Here is a 25,150-nt window from a genome sequence, read left to right as displayed (position 1 = left end):
GGCCGTTCCGCCCTGCGGTTGGAGGGGAGACGCGAGGGTGGTTCTAACCGAGCTTCTGAGGATCCCGTTCGGAGTACACATGCGGCCTTGGCAGGCAGCGCCGGGAGGAATGGGCTCGTGGGTATAGCCTCCCAAGGGTCGAGAACTAGGAAGGCGACACGAGACCTTGCTTGAGCTGACCCCGTGCCCCCTCCAGGTGGACGGCCCTCGACTGCTCCGCAGCAGATGATCTGTAAGATGGCCTGGTAAGTGACACTGCTCCGGCCCCAGCTCGCCATTCCCGGAACTTGGCCCGCAGTTCTCCACCATTATTTCATGGGGTAAAATGAGAATAGAGTCAACTTTTGTGTCATGGTCTACAGTTCTGCGAAGACTGTGGAAGCAAAGGCGATTTTGTGTAATGAGGTGGCGATAAGGATATTTACAGGGTCGTAAGGAATGAAGTTAAAGTTAACTCCTGTCCTTTCAACTGCTTGACAAAGCTGCCTCTCCCAAGGCTCCTTCCCTTACTCCCTGAGCCAGAAGGGATTGCTGTCCGGAGTCCTTCCCTTCCTACTGTTGGTCAGTTATCTGTGTCCAGTGGGTAAACCCAAGTAGGCCTAATTCAACCCGTGATCTCTTGTCCCAGTTTCTGGTCCCGGCTGGTGCTCAGTAGGAGTACGGCTGTCTGTCCAGAGCTTTAGGGGCTGGAAGGAATGTGGGCTGCAAGCCTCCAGCGTGCTTGGGTCTGCAGTGACCCTGTGCATTCCTACAGTGCTTGCAAGAAAAATTTTGAAACGGTTTGAGGCCTTGCCCTGCTCCATCCAGAGCAAGGTTATAGAAATTTCAGACAGTTGCCTGCTGCCTTCCCTATCTGGTGTGCTGGGCAGCATACAGACCTGTACTGTCTGATGTGGTGACCACTTGACACATATGGTTAAATTTAAAACTCAGTTTTTCATTCCCCCCACCTACATTTTTAGACGCTCAGTAGCCACATTTGGCAAGTGGCTACTCTATTGCGCCGGGCAGATTAGAGAACGTTGATGTCTTTGCCAAAGTCGTTTTGGATTTCGGGTGTTTGCTCTGTTCCAGGCTTGTGGTCAGTTTTATTGTATTATTTTATTATATCCTTCAAACAGAAGCCTTACAGAAGTTGAAAGTGAAGCTCAGAGAGAGTGGTAAAGGTGAAGTTAGACCCGCAGCAGGGAATAAAGAGTATAAAGGAATGATAGGGCTGGGCCCTGCCCTTTGGGACATTACCATTTGCGGGTAAACCAAAGAGAAGCAAAGGCTAAATTCTGCAGTGGTGGAATGGAGGGAGGGAGGGAGGAATGGAATCCAGAAGCGGGTAGGAAGTTTCGGTTCTAGGGAAATGCCATTGGGCCTTGCCTTGGGGCGAGGGCTGTTGGGTACAGGCAGGGATATGGCCAGCATGGTCATAGCAGGGCAGCACAGCTCCTATGCTCCTGCATGGCGGGGGTCACACCACACCTTCTCCCTTGAAGGTCAAGGCTTCTAGCAGATTCGGATCTCTCTCTTCAGTCCAAGTGCAAATGCTGAACACACCAGTCTCCTGGGGCTGCCGTCGGGACACTTGTCGGTGAGTCTCATGGTTCTGCAGTCCTAGGAGCGAGGCACTGGCTGCCCTTTGACTTTCTTTTCAAACATGTTCAAATAGACAGCCTGGGTATGTACGAGCTAGTACTTCCAGAGCAGAGAGCAGGCCTGCCCACTGTCGACTGTAAAAGATTTGGCTTTTCTGTGCTCAGGGTGCCTTTTCTGTGGTGCAGTGCACTGCATTGTGAGTGCCTTCTGGCTCCCCTTGTGTCACCCGAAGGGAAATGGGGCTGGTGGAGAACGCCGGTGCTCTGTCTATCTACTGCTGTGGTGAATAATCAACTGTCTTTGCTTTGTGTCTCCTACCAGCTTCCATGTAACTGATGGGCTACCTTGTCACATGCCATTGCTGGGGGGGTATGTCAGACCCTTCACAGTTCCTGAAAGCACAGCCTCCCAACCCCCAACAGACTCTGCCCTGTGTTCCTGCTCCAGCTGCAACAGCAGAAATCCCAGGGTGTGAGAGCTAGAAGACACCTGAGAGATGATCCCTTCCAAAGACGACAGGTTCTTCTGGGGACTCTGCAGTGGTAAGTGTGCAGGGTCTGGCCTAGCAAATCACTTCACTTCCATTTTATATGTTAATTTTCCATAAGTCCCCTTGTCAAGAGGTTCAAAGCCATCCATTTATTCTTACCTTCCCATATTTTAAGTCGGGTGATTGAGTCTCAGATGAATTGTCTTTAAGCTGCCGAGACTGTTTTGTGGACAGATAGTTGTCTACTATCTAGACTCGTGGAGGTCTGATTCTTTGGCATGGCATTTTGATTGCCTTTGTGGTTTTGGATTCAACCTGCAGCCTTTTCCCCAAGAATCTCCTAGGTCAGTGGTGTGTCAGCCTGGAAAGGGTGGGCTGTTACTAAGTCTCTGTCACAGAGGCCTCTTGGCACATGGTGGAGTCAGGAGTGGGAACTCAGGTTCATTTCTGTATATTGCCACTCAGCAGTTGGCAATTACAACAATCCCTGGCTATATCCTCACATCACTTTATTTTAACAGCAGGCCTCCAAGTTGTTTCCCTTGTTTTTTTTTTGTTTTTTTTTTTTTTCGGTACGCGGGCCTTTCACTGCTGTGGTCTCTCCCGTTGCGGAGCACAGACTCCGGACGCGCAGGCTCAGCGGCCATGGCTCACGGGCCCAGCTGCTCCGCGGCACGTGGGATCCTCCCGGACTGGGGCATGAACCCGTGTCCCCTGCATCGGCAGGCGGACTCTCAACCACTGCGCCACCAGGGAAACCCCTGTTTCCTTGTTTTTTATAGAAGAGGAAGTGGGAACTGAGGTGGTGACCTGCCCACACTGACATACCTGGTGAAGGTGCAGCAGAATTTGAAGCCAGGCCTTTGCACCACAGTTCTCTGAGCAGGTTCAAATCCTCACTTGCTCCCCTTCCAGGAGTCAGGAATTTCTGGTTCTTGGCCCAGCTGAGGTGTGGGTGGCTCAGGGCCAAGTATGCATGTCTGACTGACCTTCTCTGACCCCAGGTTTCGGTGCCGTGTTGTCTGCTTCCAGAACAAGGATCTTCACTGTACATCAGGACCCAGGCCCCTCTGACATCTCCTGAATGAGAAACAAGGGATTTAATAAAACGGTGTAAAATTTGTAGTTCAGTCCAGCCTCTGTTTCTGTTAGGTACAAAGAGGAGGAGGGCCCTCCCCTCCTTGAAGGAGTTTCAGCCAAGTTTGAGGGGGCCCCTGGGGTGTCTCCCACTCTCGTTGCTTTTGAGACTGCAGAGTGGGTGGTAGGGTACCACTCCTGGAGTAGCTTCCGCTGGCTTGATGGCGTTCTCTGTCTGTTGTCCTCTTCACCAGCGTGGGTCAGACTCGGTTACACACCAGTCTACACGGTGTGTGGATCGATACTTTGAGGATGAGTGATGCACCCTCATGATCTATTTCATTTGATAAGTGACTTCACAGTGGAAGCCCATTTAGCTCACCGTTGTGACCTTTTCAAGAAGTGTCAGCAGGTTAGGCCAAGGCCGACTGAGCGAGAAAAGATTCAGTGAGCCACGTTTACATTCAGTTTGTTAGTGATGTTGTGAATGGAAAAGTAACGAAAGGTCCCTCCACCGCAAGTCACTGCAGCTACACCCTGAGGGGGCGGGGGCATAAAGCCTCACAGCTCGGAGCCGGGTACCAGGGGAACCGCTTCTGACAGCCTCCCGAGCAGATGAGGAAGAGAGAGGTGGCGGCTCCTCCTGAGCGCCGTCAGAGGATGAGCTGTGTGGCCTCTGTGGGTACATGCCGCTCCAGGGCACCTTGGCAGGGCCCTTCCCTGCAACTAACCCAACAGTGTGGGTGCTCTGAGAGGAGCTGGAAGTAAAAGCAAATCCTAAAGTGGATACAGTTGTGTAGGGGAACTGAGAAACAAAGGGACTGGGGACCTGCTACAGAGGGCAATGGCACCAGCAAGGGGGGCCAGGGTGAGGGGCCATCGAAGGGACTGGACAGAGGGCGGCATCTTGAAATCGACCTAGGTCGGAAAATGAGGGTGAAACTGCTGCCCTCAGCCCCCAGGGCCATCTCCCTGCTGTCCTTCCATCCTCACTTGAACACTTGTTTGTTCCACCTGTCACTGTGCCCCAACTTGTCAGACCCTACCCCGGGGAGACTGCATATAGGGCCACCATTTGTCCTGCCTGAGACCAGTGGACCCAGAGGTCCAGCCAGACCCAGGACGGGGAAGGATTTCTGGTGAGCTGTCATTGGCCTCAGATAAATGAGGCACTGGGTGGCAAATCTTTTGTGCAAGCTGTCAGTGGAGAGCACAGTCCTGATTGCAGTTAAGTGCAGGGCCACAGCATCAGGGTCTAAAGCTGGTACTGGTTAACCCACGGGCCAACCCCCAACCTAAGAATAGTCTTGACATGGAAAAAAAAAACCTAAAGAAAACTATTTTGTGACATGAACATTTTTTTTTAAGCTTTTTTTTTTTTTTTTTTTTGGCTTTGGCTGTGTTGGGTTTTTGCATTGCTGCATGCAGGCTTTTCTCTCTAGTTGCAGCGAGTGGGGACTTCTCTTCGTCGTGGTGCGCGGGCTTCTCACTGCGGTGGTTTCTCGTTGCGGAGCACGGTTTCTAGGCTTCTGGGCCTCAGTAGTTGTGGCTCACAGGCTCTAGAGCGCAGGCTCAGTAGTTGTGGTGCACGGGCTTAGTTGCTTCATCACATGTGGGATCTTCCCGGACCAGGGCTGGAACCCATGTTCCCTGCAGGCAGATTCTTAACCACTGTGCCACCAGGGAAGTCCCATGACGTGAAAATTTTATTGAGTTCAGGTTTCAATGTCTCAAGTTTCACTGGAACAGCCGCATCATTCTTTTCACTTGTTAATTTAATGCAAACCCCAGGCCCAGAGATTGGGGAAGTGAAACCTTGAGGCTCTGTGAGAACTCCCCAAGTACTCCTGAGCTTTGGTTTGGAAAACCCTTCAAAAGCACTAGCCACAGAGGCAGGGGGAGGGGTGCGAAGGGGGTCTTCAGAGACTGAGAGGATGAAACTTGACCAGAACTTGCTCATGAGAAGCCCCAGGCCTGGTGCAGGGTGGAGCCAAAGCCTGGTCCGGACGGAGGGTCCCCTCAGAACAATGGGCACAGTGCTGTGAGGCTTGGTTTTATCAGGCGTTTGAAAATAAGCACTTAACAATTTCATTAGATATGTATTCGTTTTAAAGTCTCTGAAGGAGAAAAACCCTTGCATATCAAACAATGTTTCAGAGTTTAAAAAGTGAGTTGACTGATGAGGACCTACTGTAGAGCACAGGGAGCGCCAGTCAATGCTCTGTGGTGACCTAAATGGGAAGCAAATCCAAAAAAGGGATCTATGTATACGCGTAGCTGATTCACTTCGCTGTACAGCAGAAACTAACACATTATAAAGCAGCTGTACTCCAATAAAACTTAATTTAAAAAAAGAGACTTTTGATCACGCTTGGTTAGAAATTTTATTCTAGTCTCGAGCTAAAATGAACCCCAAGTTGTATTCTAGTCTAGACCCTAAATGTCATAGAATAAATTCTTTTATTCATCCAGGTTAAAAAAAAAAGTGACTTGACTGAAAGACAGTTCTTAAATAAACTAGGTTTTTGAGTAGAGAATCCCAAAGGTAGTACACGGATGACTCAAACTTGGGAAATGCGCTGTCTTCCCTGTGCGAGGGGAGGGATGAGAGAGAACTGCCTCGCGTCCCCAACCCGGACGCCGTGTGGTCGAAGTCTGAGCTGGCCCGTCTGGCCACTTGTCAAGGGCCCGCCTGCTCCACAGAGAGGAGTGAGGCCACACCTCTGGGAGGTGAGGACCAAGGTGGGACAGGAGGGCTCCTGGCGCAGCTCCTGGGTCTCACTACTAGAGGGACAGGCAGGCGGGCCCCAAGGACACAAAGGACCCTTCTGGGAAACATCTGGAAGCCTGGACCAGGGGCAAGACTGGGTCTCGGCATGACGAACCCAGACCACCAGCCCCGTGGCTGTGGCGGGCTAAGCCTGGAAGCTGGCTTTGTGGTTCACATCGCAGCGTGGTCACACTTGGAAGGAGTACTGCCTAGGCTCCTGCCCCAAAGGCCTGGGTATCGGCATTTGTTCACCTTTTGTCGAGGTGCAATGTACCTACCCGAAAATCCACGTAGTGCTGAGGTCTGAGAGCTGACGGCTTTTGCGGCCACTGCCACGTCAAGAAAACCCTGCTCAGGGTCCCACCCGTGGCTCGGATGCAGCAGGGCTGGGGACCGCAGAGATGCGGCTGCTTGGGGCGAGGGTGAGATCATAGAGGGTCGGAGTTTCCGACCGTGAGGCACGCCCTGAGGGGAGCCAGGAAGCACGGCTCAGAGCCCCTTGGGAGGGGACGGCAGGCAGGGAGGGCAACCCCTCCCTGGGGCCACAAGAACCCACTTCCTACTTCACCACACTGGCTGCGGGAGGGAGGGCTGGGCCTATGCGAGAGCACCCCTCCCCTGAGCTGCTCTGCACAGGAAGGTCGGGGCAACCTGGCCTGGGTGCTTCCCGCCGGCAGGATGGAGGACGAAGGCCCTGAGTGCGGCAAGCCTGACTTTGTGCTTTTGGACCAAGTGACCATGGAAGACTTCATGGAGAACCTGAAGCTCAGGTAGACCTAGGGCAGGGGCTCCCCTTCTCCCCATCCCCACTCCCGCTGGTCTCCGCCAGCCCCAGCCCGCTGTCTGCGTGACTGCAGGGGGACGTTGGGACAGGAAGGACTGTCGCCTCAGGGCCAGGGCAACCAGCCAGTGCTAGAGCAGGCTTCCCAGACCCGGGCCTCCCACACAGCCCAGGTGCCTCCTGACCCCTCCTCCTGGCAGGTGCCAGGCCCCCGGACCGGGTGGATGCTCCGTCCCCCTAGTGGGGCTGTGCTGGGCCCTGGGGGCTCCAAGGGAAGTGGTCAGGGCCCACCCTGGGGGTGCAGGTGGACAAGCTGAGATGACACTCTCAGGGGGGCATGTGGGGTGCTTCAGGGCATGGCCGGTAGAAGTGACACGGGGCCCTATTTGCCAGAGGGCAGAGGGCAGGGAGGAGTCGGTGGTGGCACCAGGAGCTGGCTTCATCCCTGGACAGCCAGGGGGAGCAGAAGGTGACTGCAGAGCTTGGGGACAGGTCCCACTGACCCCCGATTGCTGAAGTCAGGCCCAGGCGGGCCCTGAGCCAAGGTCAGGGCTGTGGGACGGAGAGTCAGACAGGAAATGAGCTGCTCTTGGGGGCAGAGAGCTAAGCATGCTTTCACTTCATTCCTATAAACTAGCTTCTGAGACAGGTATTACCATCTCCGTATTAACGATGGAACCCCGAGCCTGGGGCCACACAGCTTGCAGATGGGAGAGTCTGTCTCCAGCAGGTCCCGGGTGTGCAGGGAGCCGAGCCAGGGAACTCGCATGTCCGTCTGAGGCAGCTGAGGAAGAGGAACCCGGGAGCGGCTGTCGGGGGCAGGGCGGGTCCGTCAGGGCAGCAGGCTCCTCCCAGGGCAGAAGCGTCGAGGGAGGGATGATGCACACAGGCACCCTTCCGGGCGACTAGGCTCCTGCAGGGAAGCGCCCAGAACAATGAGGAGGTGCCCGGGGGGAGGGGGGTGGCACCCCTCCCAGTCCCTGCTGTCTGGGTGGGGCTGGGCTGGGTCGCTTCTGCTTCTGGGTCCCCGCCCAGGTCTTGAGGCGGAAACAGCTGGAGGCCCCTCCCTCCACCTCCCACCCGCATCTGCTCCAGTCCTCAACCCAGCTTCCCACACTGCCAGCTCTGCCTTGGCCAGCGAGGCCTGGGGCAAGTCAGTCCCTTAATAAAGTGGGCAGTCATGATTCCCGTGACATCAGGATCCCCGTGGAGAGCAGCTTGGATCCCACCACCACCTCGTGTGGGGTGCGACTCCCGGCACACGGCACCAGGAAGGCTCAAGTCAGCCGGCAACCCCTCTCCCCCACCCCCACTCCCTCGTCTACTCTCAGCCCTGCGGGTGGGCCAGGGCCCCAAGGCTTCCCGCCTGGGCCCAATGCCCCGGGACCTAGGTGTGTGTCCCCGAGGCCCCGAGCACTGAGGACTGGCCCTGCCTGTGCCAGGTTCGAGAAGGGCCACATCTACACGTACATCGGTGAGGTGCTGGTGTCCGTGAACCCCTACCAGGAGCTGCCCCTGTATGGGCCCGAGGCCATCGCCAGGTACCAGGGCCGCGAGCTCTATGAGCGGCCGCCCCACCTGTACGCTGTGGCCAACGCTGCCTACAGGGCGATGAAGCGCCGGTCCAGGGATACCTGCATTGTTATCTCAGGTACCTACCTGCCCTGCAGCCAGGGCCCAGGCTCTGGCTCACAGCCTCCCTGTGCCCTGGTGTTTTCATCTGTCAATGATGGGGAGGTGACTGGAACACCTGGGAGTGGGGATGGGCACCGGGAGCTGGTTAAGGGGGAGCAACCAGAAATTGTCTGACTGTCCTTCCTTCCGGCAGGGGAGAGTGGGGCAGGAAAGACGGAAGCCAGCAGGCGCATCATGCAGTACATCGCTGCCGTCACCAACCCGAGCCAGAGGGCGGAGGTGGAGAGGTGAGGGCGGGGAGGGGGTGGGGAGGGGCCTCATGCCTGATGGGGGGCAAGAGACACAATGGAGCCCGGCTCAGGCCAAGTTCAGTGGCTGTCAGCAAGCCTCCAGGTGAGCCGCAGCCCGGACCTCTCGACCCAAGGAGAGGCGCGGCCTAGCACGTGGCTGCCCTTCCTCTAGGGACAGGAAGGGAGTGAGGTGCAGAGGGCCGACAGACAGGTGCTGAGCCCTCTCCGGGACGTGATGGAAGTGAAGAGGTTGGCTGGCCTGTCAGGAAGGCCCAGGATGCCAGGCCGGGTGTCAGGGTTTGGGTCAGGAACCCGGAACCCAGGGCCCACCTGCCTGCCAGCTGCTCTCCACTGGGGATTTGTAGGAGCTGTGTGGGAGCCCCGGCTCTTCCTGTTGAGGTGGGGTAAGGTGGGGTTCGGGGCAGGAGTGGGGTGGGAACAGCGATGGAAGTTCCCAAGCACACATGGCTGGCAGCACCGAGCGTGCAGACCCAGCTCCTTACTGGGCTGCAGCTTTGGTCTGGAAAGGCAGGGCCAATGCCTTTCAAGGCTCAAGGCTTTACAGGACAACCGCCGTGAGCCCCCTGCAGGTGCCTCTCCCAGCATCTCAGAGTCAAAGGCCTGCAAAGGGCAGCACAGGGTGAGGCCAGGCCCTCAGGCTCCCTCTCCTCCTGTGATGGGGAAGCCTCAGGCGGGGATGCTGGACCTGGGCACGGCCCCCAGCGTGAGGTCTTTGCGCTACAGCCCCTCGGCCCCTCTGCCCCCCCGCAGGGTCAAGGACGTGCTGCTCAAGTCCACCTGCGTGCTGGAGGCCTTCGGCAACGCTCGCACCAACCGCAACCACAACTCCAGCCGCTTCGGCAAGTACATGGATATCAACTTTGACTTCAAAGGAGACCCCGTGGGGGGACACATCCACAGCTACCTGCTGGAGAAGGTGGGCCTTAACACTGAGACCCTGGGCAGGTGGGCCGCACAAAGGCCTCCCTTGGGGGGACCAGGAAAAGCTGCCCCACCACGCCGAGCCCCCCAGGCCTGGCATCCTGGGGACAGGAACCTACCTTCTCAGGTGTCCCAGCTTCACTGGGCGGGGCTCCCCCTGAAGCCAGGTCAGCCACCACCCCCACCTGCACTGCCCCAGGGGCTCTGGGACAGGTCCCCCGGGGTGGGGCCAGCGTCCAGGCCTCCGTCCAGCTGCTCCTCTCTCCTCAGTCTCGGGTCCTCAAGCAGCACGTGGGCGAGAGGAACTTCCATGCCTTCTACCAGGTGAGCCAAAGCAGGCAGGGGGAGACCTGCAGGGAAGGCCTTCTGATTGCCCCACCCACAGTCCCTTTCCCTCCCCTCTCCCTCTGTGCCATCGCCCCGGCCCCGCCCCTACTGCAGTGGGAGCTCCCTGGACGTGGCTGTGTGTACACCTCGTCTGACTCTGACGTGGGGTCCCCCTGGACGCGGGCAGGGCAGCGTCCACACCATGTCTAACACTGAGGTGGATTCTGGACAATGATAGTGTCTACACTGGGTTAGACCCACTGAGGTGGTGTCTCCCTGGACTCAGGTGGTTACACCATGTTTGGCCCACTGAGGCAGGATCTCCTTGGACCTGGGTGGTATCTGCATTCTTTCTGACTCACCGAAGTGCGTCTGCCTGGACATTGGCAGCATCTACATCGTGTCTAATCACGGAAGTAGGTCCTCCCAGGACACAGGCAATGTCTGCAATGTGTCTGACCTCTGAAGTGGGTCTCTGTGGACTCAGGTGGTATCTACACCATGTCTGACCACTGAAGTGGTCTTTCCCTGGATAGGTGTGGTGTCTACACAGTATCTGACCCAGAAGTAGGTTCTCCCTGGGCTCAGGCGGTGTCCACACCATCACTGTGCTGACCCACACCATGAATTTGTTGGGTCAGCGGTGGTTGAAGGACGCGTCTGTTTGTCCTGCGTACGTGGGTGGGGTCTTTGGAGCTCAGGGGCCTAACGGAGGGGTGTCGGGTCCTCCAGGTGCTGCGGGGCTGTGAGGACAAAGAGCTGCAAGAACTGCACCTGCAGAGAAACCCTGCGCTGTATAATTTCACCCGCCAGGGGGCGGGGCTCAGTGTGAGTGGGGGCAGGGAGCCGAGGCTCTAATCACGCTTAGTCCCAGAACCCTGGTGCTAGTGGCCAGTGACTTCAGCAGGGGCCAGGGCGGTGTGCACGGCTCAGAGGGACTGGTGGGGCCCTGACTCGGCAGGCTTTCAGTTGGAGGAATCGGGGCTCAGCGCCGGGATGGGGGTGCAGTGGGTGAGCATGCTCACTGAGACAGAGGAATCAAGGCTCAGCGTGGCACCGGGGTGCTGGGACCTTTCTCCCCCAGGTCCTGGACAGTGACGAGAAGAGCCACCACCAGGCGGTGACGGAGGCCATGCGGGTGATCGGCTTCAGTCCTGAGGAGGTGGCCTCCGTGCACCGGATCCTGGCCGCCATTCTGCACCTGGTGAGCCTGGCTGTGGGCTCTGCGGCCATTTCCCCATGTGGTGCCCTGGCCGGGTGCCTCCTCTGGAGGAGGAGACTGGCCTCTGACAACCAGCCCTGTAACTGGCCCACTTCTCCCTCTGCTGAAACTGAGTTGCTTTGGCTATGGGTTCCCACAGGCCAGGCCCTGAGCCGTGGGCCCTGCATGCCCAGAATGGGCCTGGTCCTTGTCTGGTAGATCAGCCCAGACTTAGCAGGCAAGGGCAGTCTGGGCTCAGTAAAGCTGAACACATGCAGACTGGCCTTTTGCTTCCGTCACCTAAGAGCTGTGTGGCCTTGGGCAGGTTACTCAGCGCCTCTGAGCCTTAGTTCTCTCTGAGGAAGCATGAGGAATGGGTAGCACATAGCCAGCTGCAGAAGGATGCAGTGGGACCATTCACATGACGTTCGGGTGGGAAGCCTTGGGGGAGGCTCTGGCGTGCTCCAGGAAGCGCTCCCCTCTCTCTCTCTGGCTGTGTATGTGGTAGAAGCCAAGCTCTACTGTACCCCGTGTCCCTGCCTCCCCCCGTCCCCCCAGGGGCAGAGGGGTGCAGCAGGCTCCTCTGAGGCGCGGAGCCTGACTTCATGGTTCCCGCATCACCAGGGAAACATCAAGTTTGTGGAGCTGGAGGAGAGCAGTCTGGAGCAGAGGGGCCTGGCGGTGACTGATGAGGTGCTGGTGGACCACGTGGCTGAGCTGACGGCCACACCCCGGGGGATGGTGCTGCGCTGCCTGCTGGCTCGCACCGTGGCCTCGGGAGGCAGGGAACTCATCGAGAAGGGCCACACTGCGGCCGAGGCCAGCTATGCCCGGGACGCCTGTGCCAAGGTGCTCTGGAGGTGGGGGGGCAACCTGGAGGCCTTCCCGGAGGAGACGAGGCCAGAGGCAGTCAGAGGCAGCTGGCTCCTGGCCTCTTCCCAGGCAGTGTACCAGCGGCTGTTTGAGTGGGTGGTGGACCGGATCAACCGTGTCATGGAACCCCGGGACCGGGACCCCCGACGCGACGGCAAGGACACAGTCATCGGCGTGCTGGACATCTACGGCTTCGAGGTGTTCCCTGTCAACAGGTGGGTAGCCCTGCCACCACACCCTGACCCCGCCCACCCTCTAAGGCCGCCTTAGTCCTGGGGAGCTCGGCTGGGCTGGGTCAGTGCCGGTCGGTCCCTGGCCCCAGGCTCGTGCCTTCAAGCCGGCCTCAGCTGTGCTGCCGTCCACTGGTGCCTGGGAAGGCGAGATCTCGGCTCACTTCCCCTCGCTGGGACTCCCAGATCCACTCCAGGGCATGCGTGCTGGACTTGGGGGCAGGCGGGTAAAAGAGCGGCCCGGAGCGGGAGATGCTCCCCGACAGAGAAGCCACTTGGGACGCCTGGCACCAGCGCCCTCAGGCAAACTTCTAGGGATCTGTTTGCGGGGAAGCCTGCCATTTGTTGCGCTCGATCCCCGTGGAGCCAAAGCCCTGAGGTGGGCAGTCAAGGCATGACTCTCAGCGGCCCCTCCGCCCCCAGCTTCGAGCAGTTCTGCATCAATTACTGCAACGAGAAGCTGCAGCAGCTCTTCATCCAGCTCATCCTGAAGCAGGAGCAGGAAGAGTACGAGCGGGAGGGCATCGCCTGGCGGAGCGTGAGTGCCGGGCCGTCCTGCACAGCGCGGGCCCGGAGGGAGAGGCATGGCGCTGGGCGGGCTGGTGTGTGCAGAGGAGGGCGAGGGGAGCGGGCGCCGGGCAGGAACTCAGGCGCGAGGCCGGCCGACGGGGCTCGGGAGCTGCCCTGTTTGCCCTCCTGCAGGTGGAGTACTTCAACAACGCCACCATCGTGGACCTGGTGGAGCGGCCCCACAGGGGCATCCTGGCTGTGCTGGATGAGGCCTGCGGCAGCGCGGGCCCCATCACCGACCGGATCTTCCTGCAGACCCTGGACACGCACCACCGCAACCATCCGCACTACACCAGCCGCCAGGTGCCCCTCTGCCCCTGCGGTCGCCCCCGCCCTGTGCACCCCCGGCTGGTCCCAGCACTGGAAAGGGCACCACAGGTGCCACGCTGCCTGTCTTGGGGTGGGGGTGGGGTCCTTGGCGGTGGCTCAGCCTTCTCTGCAGGACTGCCCCCCCTCCCCCAGATCCCCCCACACCTTCTGTGCCTTGACCTGGCCTGCCCCCCCGCCATAGCTCTGCCCCACAGACAAGACCATGGAGTTTGGCCGAGACTTCCGGATCAAGCACTATGCAGGGGATGTCATGTAAGGGCCCCCCACTGAGCGTCTGGTCCCCCCCTCTGCCCCTTCCCCTTTTTAAGGCACTGAAAATATGCCCTTCACCAGATTCACAAGTAAAAAGCATACATACAACGGAGCTTTTAAGATAGCGATTCTCAGCCCTGACTGTATCATACAATCTTCTGGGAAGCTTTTTAAAAAATGCCCATTTCTGGGAGAGGGGCTGGAGATTCCGAGGTGCAGCCAGGGTGGACCTCTGCTCCTAGCCCAGGGCCAGTTCTTGTCACGTTTTGAGCAAAGCCTGCACATCCAGGTGCAGGCCAGCAAGGAGGAGCAGAGGGGTGAGAGGCTGTGTCTCTGACAAGCTCCCAGGCCAGATGGACACTGCGGGTCCTCAGGCCACACACTGAGTACCGAGGCCCCAGGTGTCTTCCAGGGGTGGCCATGATTATTATTAATTTCCCTGTCACTCACCTCACCTGGAAGTGGATCTGAGGTGACACAGAGAGAGGCACAAGTGTCCAACGTGTCCTTCGCAAGGAGAAGAAATAAGAGTCCAAAAGACGAAGCCACCAGAAGTCAGATCCCATGGCCTTGAGCCTTTCTAGGAGCTGCAAGCGAAGCCAAGATTTTAGCGCTGAGCTTTCTAACAGTCAAAGGGCGAGACGATGAATCTGAGGCTCTCAGTGCCACTGGAACAAAATAGACCAATTCAGGAGTTCCTGGTTGTAATTGTAATCACCGATGTATTTGGAAACTCAGGAGGCACTGTTCTGAGCTCGTGGTCTCTGTTGAGGTACAGAGAGTTTAAGTAACTTGTCCTAGGTCAGGTCACACCGCATGTATGTGCTAGAGCCAGGGTTCAGTGATGCGACATTTGGCACCTCTCAGGAGAGAAACTTTGGAGGGAGGAGGGCTTATGTGATGAGAGGGAAGACAGAAAGGAGAGGGAAAGGAAGACGAGCACGTGAGGAGGAAGGAAGAGAGGCTGACCAGGTGGGGGGAGGGGGAGGGGCATGCTGGGGGCCGTCCGAGGGCCCCGTCTCCTCAGTGGCCCTGTCCCCCCCGACCAGGTACTCGGTGGAGGGCTTCATTGACAAGAACAGAGACTCCCTCTTCCAGGACTTCAAGCGGCTGCTGTACAACAGGTGAGCAGGCTCTGTGGGCATGCGTGTGGGCACCAGAGGGCGAGGGCCCAGGGGCTCTGGGCAGAAGGGCCTTCAGACACTCCGGTCTGACCCTCACAGACAGCCTGAGGGTCAAAGCTGAGGCCATGAAGCTTACAAATGGCCAGGCTGGGGTATGGGCTGTCCTGGAGGGCGGCTGGCCATGCAACCTGTGTCCACAGCACGGACCCCACCCTGCGGGCCATGTGGCCAGATGGGCAGCAGGACATCACGGAGGTGACCAAGCGCCCCCTGACGGCTGGCACGCTCTTCAAGAACTCCATGGTGGCCCTGGTGGAAAACCTGGCCTCCAAGGTACACCCCCCCCAACCCCACCTTGAGTCTGGATCCTTCCGGATCCTTCTGTTTCCTCTCTGCTGCAAGCCACAACCCCTCCAGCAGGGAGGGACCGGCCGCTGCACAGGTTAAGATGCCCTGGACCAGGCCGAGGCTTGAGTAAATGCAGGGTCCCAGCAGCCTTCCCCTAGCCTCATTGCCTCTTGGGGATAGGCTGGGGGAGACCTTGCTCAGAGCTTGGGTTGGCCCAGCCCTGGTGCTGCCCAGATACGGGTTAGCTTCTGGAAGCTGGGGTCACGGGGACAGGAAAGTGGCAGGAGCACCTCATAGAGCTTGGGGCCCAAAGTCAGAGGGGCAGTGGAAGGACGCAGAATATCCAGAGACTCAGCAGGGCCTCTGGGAAGCGAAAGGAAGGACTAAGGGGCTTTGCTGCCCGGTCAGAACCTGGCTCTGGGCCAGCCTCCTGCCCGCACCCAGCACTGGGCTCCCAGGTCCCATGCTGCCCGCCAGCCCTCATCCCCAGTCTCCTCCTGGCCTCAGCCTTCGGCCTGCCCGCGGGCCCTCAGCCTCCCCTTCCCCCGAGAGCCTCTTCCCCACACGGACTGATGGCAGAGTGGGAGGATGGAGATGGCAGAATGGAGACATCTCGGTTGCTGCCCCTGCAGGGTGACTGTAGGGCCGTGACACTGGCCCCTCCGAGTGTCCTTTGTCCCCACAGGAGCCCTTCTACGTCCGCTGCATCAAGCCCAATGAGGACAAGGTGGCCGCGAAGCTGGATGAGGGCCACTGTCGCCACCAGGTCGCATACCTGGGGCTGCTGGAGAACGTGAGGGTCCGCAGGGCCGGCTTCGCTTCCCGCCAGCCCTATTCTCGATTCCTGCTCAGGTACGGCCCCCTCTCCCGGGGGCGTGTCCTTGAGGGGTTCCAGCAGCGGGCCGCGGGTGCCCAAAGCAGCGGGCGCTTTTCAGACTTCAAGGCGGGAGCCTGCATGCATGGCGTCGTGGTGGGCGGGGGGGGGGGCAAATGGGGGCGGGGCGAGTCAAGGCGGGGCGAGTCCGCACTCCTCCACAGGGTCTGGCGCCCACTGCCCGGTCCTTCTGTGACAGGTACAAGATGACCTGTGAGTACACGTGGCCAAACCACCTGCTGGGCTCCGATAGGGCAGCCGTGAGCGCCCTCCTGGAGCAGCACGGGCTGCAGGGGGACGTCGCCTTCGGCCACAGCAAACTCTTCATCCGTTCGCCCCGGACGCTGGTCACGCTGGAGCAGAGCCGCGCGTGTCTCATCCCCATCATCGTGCTGCTGCTACAGAAGGTGCGGCGGGGCTGGACGGCCCCCAGGGAGGGTGTGGGGGGATGGGCAGGAGAGGGCTGTGTGCGCTACCTGGGGGGAGGGGAGAGATGGATGTGTACCACCCGGAGTTGGGGGGATGTGCGTGCACTGAGGGGAGCACAGGCACACTTCCAAGTACCGGGGGAGCCCCCGCTCGCAGGTGACAAACCGACGCTGAAACTGACTTAAGCAAAACGTGGGGCTGTTGTTCGGTTCCCCTCTGTTCTGTGGCCACCAGGCTCAGGCCCAGGTGCTCAAAACAAGACATTCAGGAACCTGGCTTCCTTCCTTCCTTTCTTTTTTCCTTCTTTTCTTCCATTTATTCTGAAAGATTTCAGACCTGGAGAAAAGCGCGCAGAATGGTATGCTCTGTTCCCACAGGCTACTGCCCTGTGTCAAGCATGTCACATGACCAACGTGGCTTTGGGTAGACATCGCACCTCTATCCCAGTTACTCTGAAGCAAATCATTTCATTTATAATCATGTCAGTATGTCTTCCCAAAGGATAAGGATTCTCCCACCTCTCCCCATGACGTTCTATTTTTAACATTTCAAACCTGCAGAAAAGTGGAAAGATTCGTACGATTACTATTCACCTGGATTGCTCCAATCATGTTCTCCCCTCCCCCCATCTCTGTCTCTCTCTTTCTCCATACGCACATACAGATACTCACATATGCATACATTTGTATTTTTTCCCAAACCATATAAAGCAATGACACCCCTAAATCCTTCAGCACGCATATCCTAAGAACAAGGTCATCCACCCTTATAACCGCACTGACATTAGCACATTCAAGAAGCCTAACACTGGGAGTTCCCTGGCGGTGCAGTGGTTAGGGCCCTGCGCTTCCACTGCAGGGGGCATGGGTTCCATCTCTGGTGGGGGAACTAAGATCCCGCGTGCTGCAGGGCATGGCCAAAAAAAAAAAAAGAAACCTAACACTGATAAAATATATTCTACACATCTGAATGTCTAATATGTAGGCCATATTTAAATTTCTGAAAGGGTCCCACTATGACCCATTACATCTTTTATTTTTTAATTTTTTAATTTTTAAATGGTATGGTAGAGCAGTCTTTTTTTTTTTTTTTTTTTGGCTGTGTTGGGTCTTTGCTGCTGCACACGGGCTTTCTCTAGTTGCGGCGAACGGGGGCTACTCTTCGTTGTGGTGCCTGAGCTTCTCACCGCGGTGGCTTCTCTTGTTGCGGAGCACGGGCTCTAGGTGCGCGGGCTTCAGTAGGTGTGGCACGCAGGCTTAGTTGCTCCGCAGAATGTGGACCTTCTTGACCCAGGGATTGAACCCGTGTCCCCTGCATTGGCAGGCGGATTCTTAACCCCTGCGCCACCAGGGAAGTCCCCCATTACATCTTTTAAAAACCCAGAATCCAACTAAGGACGACACACTGCATTTCATTGTTACCTCTGTTATCTCCTATAACACACAGGGGTTTTTTTTTTAAGAACATGACCTAATAGCATCACAGAAACAGGATTTAGAAAGTTCACGCTGACTTGCTGCCGTCCTGTCCAGTCAATAACCACACGTCCCCAGTCGTGTCCTCAGTCTGTTCAACTCAGGGTCTATACGTTGCTTAAGTCTCTTTTAATCTGTGGGTTCGCTGGGCCGCTTGCCTTGTAGGATCTTCAGTCTGGGTTTTGATGGTTACATTCTCGGGTGCCCCTCCATTTTGGGGTCTCCTAAGGTGAGGGAGGCGGGGCCTGGCAGGGCCTAATGGAGCACCACCTCCCACTGGCCCCCCAGGCATGGCGGGGCACGCTGGCCAGGCGGCACTTCCGGCGCCTGAGGGCCGTCTACACCATCATGCGCTGGTTCCGGAGGCACAAGGTGCGCGCTCACCTGGCAGAGATGCAGCGGCGATTCCAGGCTGCACGGCAGCCCCCGCTCTACGGCCGTGACCTTGTGTGGCCGCTGCCCCCTGCTGTGCTACAGTCTTTCCAGGACATCTGCCAGGTGCTCTTCTGCAGGTACTCGCCCTCTGCCACCGCCCCTCACTCTTTTCCACTCAGCTAGAGCCCACTGAACACCCGGACCGGGCCATCTGAACCCCTTGGTGCTACCCAGGAGACAGGTGGTCCCACTGGATAAGCAGAAAACAGGGGGCTGTGCACATCAGCTGGCTACCCACACCCCACAGCCGGTGGAAGATTCCTAACGCCCCCAGCACCATTCTGGACATCTGGAGGGGATGCAGGCCTCCATCTCCTTGCTAGAGGCTTGCAGGGAGGGTGGTGGGTCAGAGCTAGAAGTGGGGGAAACTCTGCAACTGAGCAGGGCTTTGAAGGCTGAGTAGGAGTTCTTTAGGAGAGGTGTGAAGGGCAACCAGCATGCTCAGAGCAGGAGAGGCCACCTTCCACTGCGACCAGGGAGGCTGGGACACAGAGGGTGGCTAGTGCCTGGCTGAGGGGCCTGGCCTTATCCTGTGGGGGAAGGGACATGAAAAGGCACTAACGTGTGTTCTCAGGAAAAGGGGCAGAACCAGGAGTAGGGAAGGGTGAGGCTGCACAGGCGTCTGTCTGACCACCTGGCCCTCTCCAGGTGGCGGGCCCGGCAGCTGGTGAAGAACATCCCCCCTTCAGACATGGCTCAGATCAAGGCCAAGGTGGCTGCCATGGCGGCCCTGCAGGAGCTGCGACAGGACTGGGGCTGCCGGCGGGCCTGGGCCCGGGACTACTTGTCCTCCGTAAGTGTCAGGGCTGTGGGGTCTGGGTGCCAAGGAGAGGCTCAAGGCTGAAACCTTGCCCATGTCCACCTCAGTTGTCCTCTCCCTGAGCCTGGCTGTCCTGTGGGCTGTATCCCTCTGTTCCTGCCCCTGGCCTCTGAAGTTCAAGGGTTTTCACTCAGAACCAGCTAGCCTGGGCTTTACTCAGCACCTCCCCCTCTGCCCTACTCCCACTTGCCTTCCTGTGTTTTCAGGGCAGCCCCCCCATTCTCCGGCACAGATCCCCCTTCTTAGGCACAGCCCCCTGACTCCATGCCATGGCCCCCCTTGGCCCACACGGGTGCTGTGAGCCACCCCCTGGCCCCATTCTGCAGGGGATGAAGCCTTAGGGGCGAGAGGTTTGCCCAGGTGGGTGGCTTGGCATGGAGGAGCGAGGTCCCACCCAGCCCCTTCCATCTCTCAGTCTGCCCGGGCCTGGCGTGGGGAGCAGGGCTGGTGGGTGGTGTGGACGGCACAGACATGTGTGCCTAGAACCTCAGGGCTGCAGGGGATCTGTGCGGTGGGCCTTAGGGAAGCCAGTGTGGCAGGTGGACCCACCAGGAGGCTGGCGCATGGCCTGACGAGGTTCTCTGAGGTCAAGGATAACTGTGCCAATTCCCTGAGAGTTGCTGTCAGTCAAGCATGGTCCCAAGACTCCATCCCAGGCAGCCCCCATCTGTCCTCAGGCCACAGACAACCCCACAGCCTCAGACCTGTTTGCTCAGCGACTGAAGACGCTTCGGGAAAAGGACGGCTTCGGGGCCGTGCTCTTCTCCAGCCATGTCCGAAAGGTGAGCAGTGGATGCAGGGCTGCAGGCCCGTGGCATCCCTGGCCCAGGCCTAGCTTAGAGGTTTCACAGCTGACCCTGAAACTTCAAAAGTTGTCAGCTCCAGCCCAGTCAGTGAGAGAGTGGCCTCAGGGAGGCGAGGCCACTGGCCACACCTGCTGGGGAGCCCCCTGGGGCAGGCAAGTGACCCTGAGAGCACCTGTCCCGCAGGTGAATCGCTTCAACAAAAGCCGGGACCGGGCGCTTCTGCTCACAGACCGGCACCTCTACAAGCTGGAGCCAGGCCGGCAGTACCGGGTGATGCGGGCTGTGCCCCTGGACGTGGTAAGCCCTGTGCGGGGGCGGGGCCATCCGTGAGGCCCTAGCTGGCCCGGTGTCCTGCTGGGCACTGCCAGGCCCCTCCCCTCATGCCTACCTGGGATGACTGGAGCTTTCTGGAGCTCAGCATCAGCTCAGGCTGGCAACTCCTCCCCCGCCCCATGCGCCCCTGCTGAACAGCCTGCAGAGCCCCATCCTCAGCCTCCTCGCCCCCCTCCTGCTCCACTCTTTGGCAGAACGAAATGCCAAATGGCCCCTCTTCCCCACATCTGTGCCAGTGCCTGCCCGGGGGTCTCCGCCACTGGACCACGTGGAGCTGGCTGCAGTGGGTGGCTGCCACCCGCCTTTCACCCCTCTGTCCAGTTCTGTGACCCACTTGCTCCCTGGAGTCGCAGCTCATATTCCCACAGGCCAAGGGGCAACCCAGGGCAGGGACTGAGGCTGGGGGTCCCTGTAACTGTCAGGCTGGAGGACCATCCGGTATGGTGGCCACGACCCGTGTGGCTATTTAAATGCAATGAAAAGGAAAGAAAAGTAAAAGTTCAGCTCCTCAGTGGCACCAGCACGTTCAGGTGCTGGAGAGCCACAGGTGAGCAGTGGTACCATGTTAGACTGTGCAGATCTAGAACATTCCATTAGGGCAAAAAGCCCTCGTGTGCGGTGCGCCCTGCCCGACCCTCGCCTTTATGGGCAGAACCAGAGAGGGAGGAAGGGGACCTAGAGGGGGCAGCAGGGTTGTGGGGCCTGGGGGAGAGGAGGGGAGCTCGGGAGAGGCCGAGGGGAGCGGGCGGGGTGCTGGGGAGGGGAAGATGTGTGCGGGGGGCGGGCCTGTGCTCCTGGGCTGTGGGGTGGAGGTGCAGGTTTGGGGAGGAGGGCCTGCCGCGCCCCTGACCCTGAGACCCCGCCCCCTTCAGGTGACCGGGCTGAGCGTGACCAGCGGGCGGGACCAGCTGGTGGTGCTGCACGCGCGGGGCTACGACGACCTGGTGGTGTGTCTGCACCGCTCCCGGCCGCCGCTGGATAACCGCGTCGGGGAGCTGGTGGGCGTGCTGGCCGCGCACTGCCAGGGGTGAGTCTCGGGGCGCGGGGGCGGCTGCGGGGCTGCGGAGCCCTGCCCGTCCTGACCCTGACCTCCCTCCTTCAGGGAGGGCCGGGCCCTGGAGGTCCGCGTCTCCGACTGCATCCCGCTGACCCAGCGCGGGGCTCGGCGCCTGGTCTCCGTGGAGCCCAAGCCGGAGCAGCCAGAGCCAGATTTCCGCTGCAGCCGCGGTGCCTTCACCCTCCTGTGGCCGGGCTGCTGAGCTGGCCTACCCGCCCGCACCGGGGCCTGGCCGAGGGGTTCTCCACCCGCGCCCACACCGGGGAAAGAGCGCAGTCTCCCTGTGCAGTAAAGGACGCTGAGTCTGTGATGGGCGTAGGCTTGTGTCCGGGGGCGGACAGTCTCCAGCCACCGCCGATTTGGCAAACCTCACCCCAGTGTCCTCTGCTGACCCCTGCATCCAAGGCTGCCCCTCTTGGGTTTCCGAATGTCCCCAGAGCGTTGGTCTCTTTCTCTCTCCTGCCCTCCTGTAGGACTGCATTGTTCCTATTGGGCCATTGGGGAAGCTTGGGGGTCCCAGGGCCGTCTTGGGACGGGCTTGGGCAGAGCACACACTGGGGGCACACACTGTCCCAGCTGCTGTCTGTGTCGGTGCTGGGTATGGGCATCCCACGGCCTGGGAACCCTACCTCTGGGACACCTACCTCTGGGACACCGGTAGCCAGGACTCCCCAGACTCTGGGAGCCCGTCCCCATGCCTGGGGTTTCTCCAGGAAGCCAATCCAAGGAAGGCCAGAGTGAGCACACCCGCCCCCGCTCAGGCTAGCAGAGCCTCTCCCCAGCCCCTGCCCCTGCCCCGGCCCCATCCAGAACCAGGCCCTCTCCTCTCCTCTTTCAGTAGGTGGCTTCTCTGCCCCCAATGTGGCACTCTTCCTCTTCCTGGGGCACCCTAAATTTGGGGGCATCCTTGTTTGATTGTGCCCTGTTGGTGTGGAGAGAGGTCGCTGTCTGTTTGCCATGGCCTTTGGGTGTGTCATGGAAGGGCTGAGAACTTACTGAGGCTTCCCCTTGTTACTGTCACCTCTCCTCTCCTGGGGGGCGGGGGGGGTCACCTGCCGCCATGCAGGTCTGTGTCTGGCTGCTCCTGCCCTGGAAGAGGCCTTGAGGCCCCCAAAGCCCCCAGATGGCCTACTCCGGCATCTCTTCCCGGCTCTGGTGACCCTGGTGGCTTTGGGACGAGCCCTTCCTCCTGGTGTTCCTGTCCCTGATGCTCACACCAGTAACCCTGCTGCCTCCCTTCACCTCCATCCATTATGTGGGGCCTCTGCCAAGGCAAGCTGGCTCCACCCCTGAGTAACTGTGGGATCAGCACACTTCTCACCCTGGACTTGCGCCTTCTCTCAAATCCTAACCTGCTGCGGTCTAATTCCCTGCGGCTACCAGTTGTCCATGGAGAATGCCACCCGGCTGAACACCCCCTTCTCACTGCACTTAGGAAGACGGCAACATCCTAATCAGATGGGCCTGCTGGCCTTCCAGAATCATCCCCACACACAAGCGCAGAGCACTTTCAGGTGACAGGACCCCAGCCCCTTCCATCCTCAGGACCGTTGCACATGCTTCTACCTCTGGGAGGAGTGTCCCTGTTGCCCCTCTTCACCTGCTTGAGCCTCCTTCCTCGGGTCCTCTCCTACATGCTCTTTATTCCCTGAATTCCCCTCCCACCCCACCCTCATGGCCCCCTTCTGCGGAGCACCTTGTCCTGAGCTAGTAAGACACACAGTACTTCTCTCTTGAAGCACGCAGGTCACCTGCAAACATTTCATTGGTTTCTGTCATTGTTGGTTTGCGTCAGTCCTCACCGCCAGTCATGGTGGCCTTGATGGACGCTGCTCTGCTCACTGCCGCAGCTGCTGGCTCCATTGCGGGGCTGGCCCTGGTGGACACACAGGGACCACTCACTGACCAACGACAGGAGGTGTTTGCTGAGTGGCAGCTTGGCAGAGAAAGCTCCCATCAGTGAGAAAACGAAAGCAAACAGGCTTGGGTCTAGAGAGGGTTTGTCAAGGGTTTGTCTCTCAGGAGGGCCGCCTTCCACAGAAGGGGCCGCTTTTGCAGTCTTGTGTTTTGACCTGCTGAGGTTTCCCACTGAGGATGGGAACTGTTCACATAGAGTTTCCATGCCAAAAGTACACACTCCCCCCAGAAGGGCCATGTACCCACAAAACAAACCTGCCAGCTCTGGGCATGTCAGACTGTGGCCATTCCCTACAATGAAGCTGAGCTGAGGGTTTGGGCACCCACCCCGAAGCTCCACAGACTGGGTTCAAGTCCAGCTCTTCTGGGCCTCACTGGTGGCGCAGTGGTTAAGCATCTGCCTGCCAATGCAGGGGACACAGGTTCGAGCCCTGGCCCGGGAAGATCCCACATGCCGCGGAGCAACTAAGCCTGTGCACCACAACTACTGAGCCTGCGCTCTAGAGCCCGCGAGCCGCAACTACTGAGCCCGTGTGCCACAACTGCTGAAGCCCGCGCGCCTAGAGCCCGTGCTCCGCAACAAGAGAAGCCACCGCAATGAGTAGCTCGCGCACCGCAACGAAGAGTAGCCCCCGCTTGTCGCAACCAGAGAAAAACCTGCGCGCAGCAACGAAGACCCAACACAGCCAAAAACTAATTAATTAATTATTAAAAATCAATTGACTGTATATGTGGAGTCTATTTCTAAAAAACAGAAACAAAAATTCCAGCTCTTCCTGTTAGAATCAGGTAACCCAGACATGGTCCCTCCTCTCGGCTTCCTATCAACAGAACAAGTCTGCTAGAACATTCTCCTAAAGTTGTTTCGAGGACTACATGAAGCCCTAGGGAAGATGTCTAGCATGCCGGGGTGAGCCTTATCCAGATGCAGGGACATGAAAAGTCCATGTGTGGCTCAGTCGGTGGCTCCTTCAGCGTGTCTGGTCCCTCCAGAACCACAGGAGCAGGAAAGGCCGTCTCCATTTAGCAGATGAGGAAACAACCCTAAAGGTGGCCTTTTTACCTTTTTTTTTTTTGTGTGTGCAGTACGCAGGCCTCTCCCCGCTGTGGCCTCTCCCGTTGCGGAGCACAGGCTCCGGACGCGCAGGCCCAGCGGCCACGGCTCACGGGCCCCAGCCGCTCCGCGGCATGGTGGATCTTCCCGGACCCGGGGCACGAACCCCGTGTCCCCTGCATCGGCAGGCGGACTCTCAACCACTGCGCCACCAGGGAAGCCCCTTTACCTTTTTTTTAAATGTAAAGTTATACTGGTCTCCCTCAAAAAATGCGTAGACTTAATTCTTTCAATTATCCTTGCATACACTCCTGCCACTTTTTATTGAGGTGTAATTCACACAACACAAGGTTCACCGCTTTTTTTTAAGAAGAAAGTAACATTTTTTTAAAACACTATTAGTTGGTAGCACTGTGTCTTAGTTGTGGCAGGTGGGCTCCTTAGTTGTGGCATATGAGATATAGTTCCCCGACCGAGGATCGAACCCAGGCTCCTGCATTGGGAGCGCGGAGTCTTAACCACCGCGCCACCAGGGGAAGTCCCCAAAATTCACCGTTTTAACACAAGCAATTCGGTAGTTTTCAGTATGTTAACAAGGTTGTGCAACCAGCCAGCACCATTATCTAATATTAGAACTTTTCATCGCCCCAGAGAGAAGCTGGCACCCACTAGCAGTCACGCCCACTCCCTCTCCCTAGCCTCTGGCAGCCACTAACCTACTTTCTGTGTCTATGGATTTGCCTATTCCGACAGTTCACATAAAGCAGCGGTCCCCAACCTTTCTGGCACCAGGGACCGGTTTCATGGAAGACAGTTTTTCCACGCACAGGGGTGGGGGGAATGGTTCAGGTGATAATGCAAACGAGGGGGAGTGATGGGGAGTGATGGGGTGTGATGGGGGAGTGATGGGGAGTGATGGGGGAGTGATGGGGAGCGATGGGGAGCGATGGGGAGTGATGGGGAGCGATCAGGAGCATCGGATGAAGCTTCACTCGCTAGCCCGTGGCTCACCTCCTGCTGTGCAGCCCGGTTCCTAACAGGCCGCGGACCACCTGCAGTCCGCAGCCTGGGGACCCCTGGCATAAATGGAATCATACAATGTGTGATCTCATTCGTCTGGCTT

At 58.5% G+C, this 25,150-nt stretch overlaps 1 protein-coding gene and 1 non-coding gene across 3 annotated transcripts; both read left to right on the top strand.

Moving 5' to 3' along the window:
* The first annotated feature begins 702 nt into the window (after positions 1–702).
* LOC116759901 lies at positions 703–835 on the top strand. The gene has a single exon (XR_004351571.1). It is a non-coding gene; the product is annotated as a small nucleolar RNA SNORA9 (small nucleolar RNA).
* A 5,688-nt stretch (positions 836–6,523) lies between these two features.
* On the top strand, positions 6,524–21,366 carry MYO1G (myosin IG). Of its 2 annotated transcripts, XM_032643446.1 has the most exons (22): positions 6,528–6,694; positions 8,148–8,356; positions 8,534–8,627; positions 9,402–9,567; positions 9,843–9,896; positions 10,632–10,727; positions 10,984–11,103; positions 11,725–11,949; positions 12,043–12,188; positions 12,627–12,741; positions 12,906–13,076; positions 13,285–13,355; positions 14,405–14,479; positions 14,680–14,812; positions 15,513–15,679; positions 15,901–16,108; positions 17,894–18,117; positions 18,689–18,833; positions 19,538–19,642; positions 19,850–19,963; positions 20,872–21,026; positions 21,102–21,366. In XM_032643446.1, exons 1-22 carry the CDS (start codon positions 6,603–6,605, stop codon positions 21,256–21,258), a joined length of 3,042 nt encoding a protein of 1,013 aa, XP_032499337.1. In that variant the 5' UTR covers positions 6,528–6,602; the 3' UTR covers positions 21,259–21,366. The 2 variants fall into 2 exon arrangements, 1 of the variants encoding a protein (XP_032499337.1); XR_004351471.1 differs by lacking the exons at positions 15,513–15,679; positions 15,901–16,108; positions 17,894–18,117; ... (3 more) ...; positions 20,872–21,026; positions 21,102–21,366 and having other exon boundaries at positions 6,524–6,694; positions 13,236–13,355.
* Positions 21,367–25,150: the final 3,784 nt, after the last annotated feature.

This window comes from Phocoena sinus, chromosome 9 (assembly GCF_008692025.1).
Source record: "Phocoena sinus isolate mPhoSin1 chromosome 9, mPhoSin1.pri, whole genome shotgun sequence".
In the NCBI taxonomy this organism is placed as follows: Eukaryota; Metazoa; Chordata; class Mammalia; order Artiodactyla; family Phocoenidae; genus Phocoena; species Phocoena sinus.
Note: the sequence above shows the minus strand (reverse complement) of the source record. Positions and strands in the feature narration are given on the sequence as shown.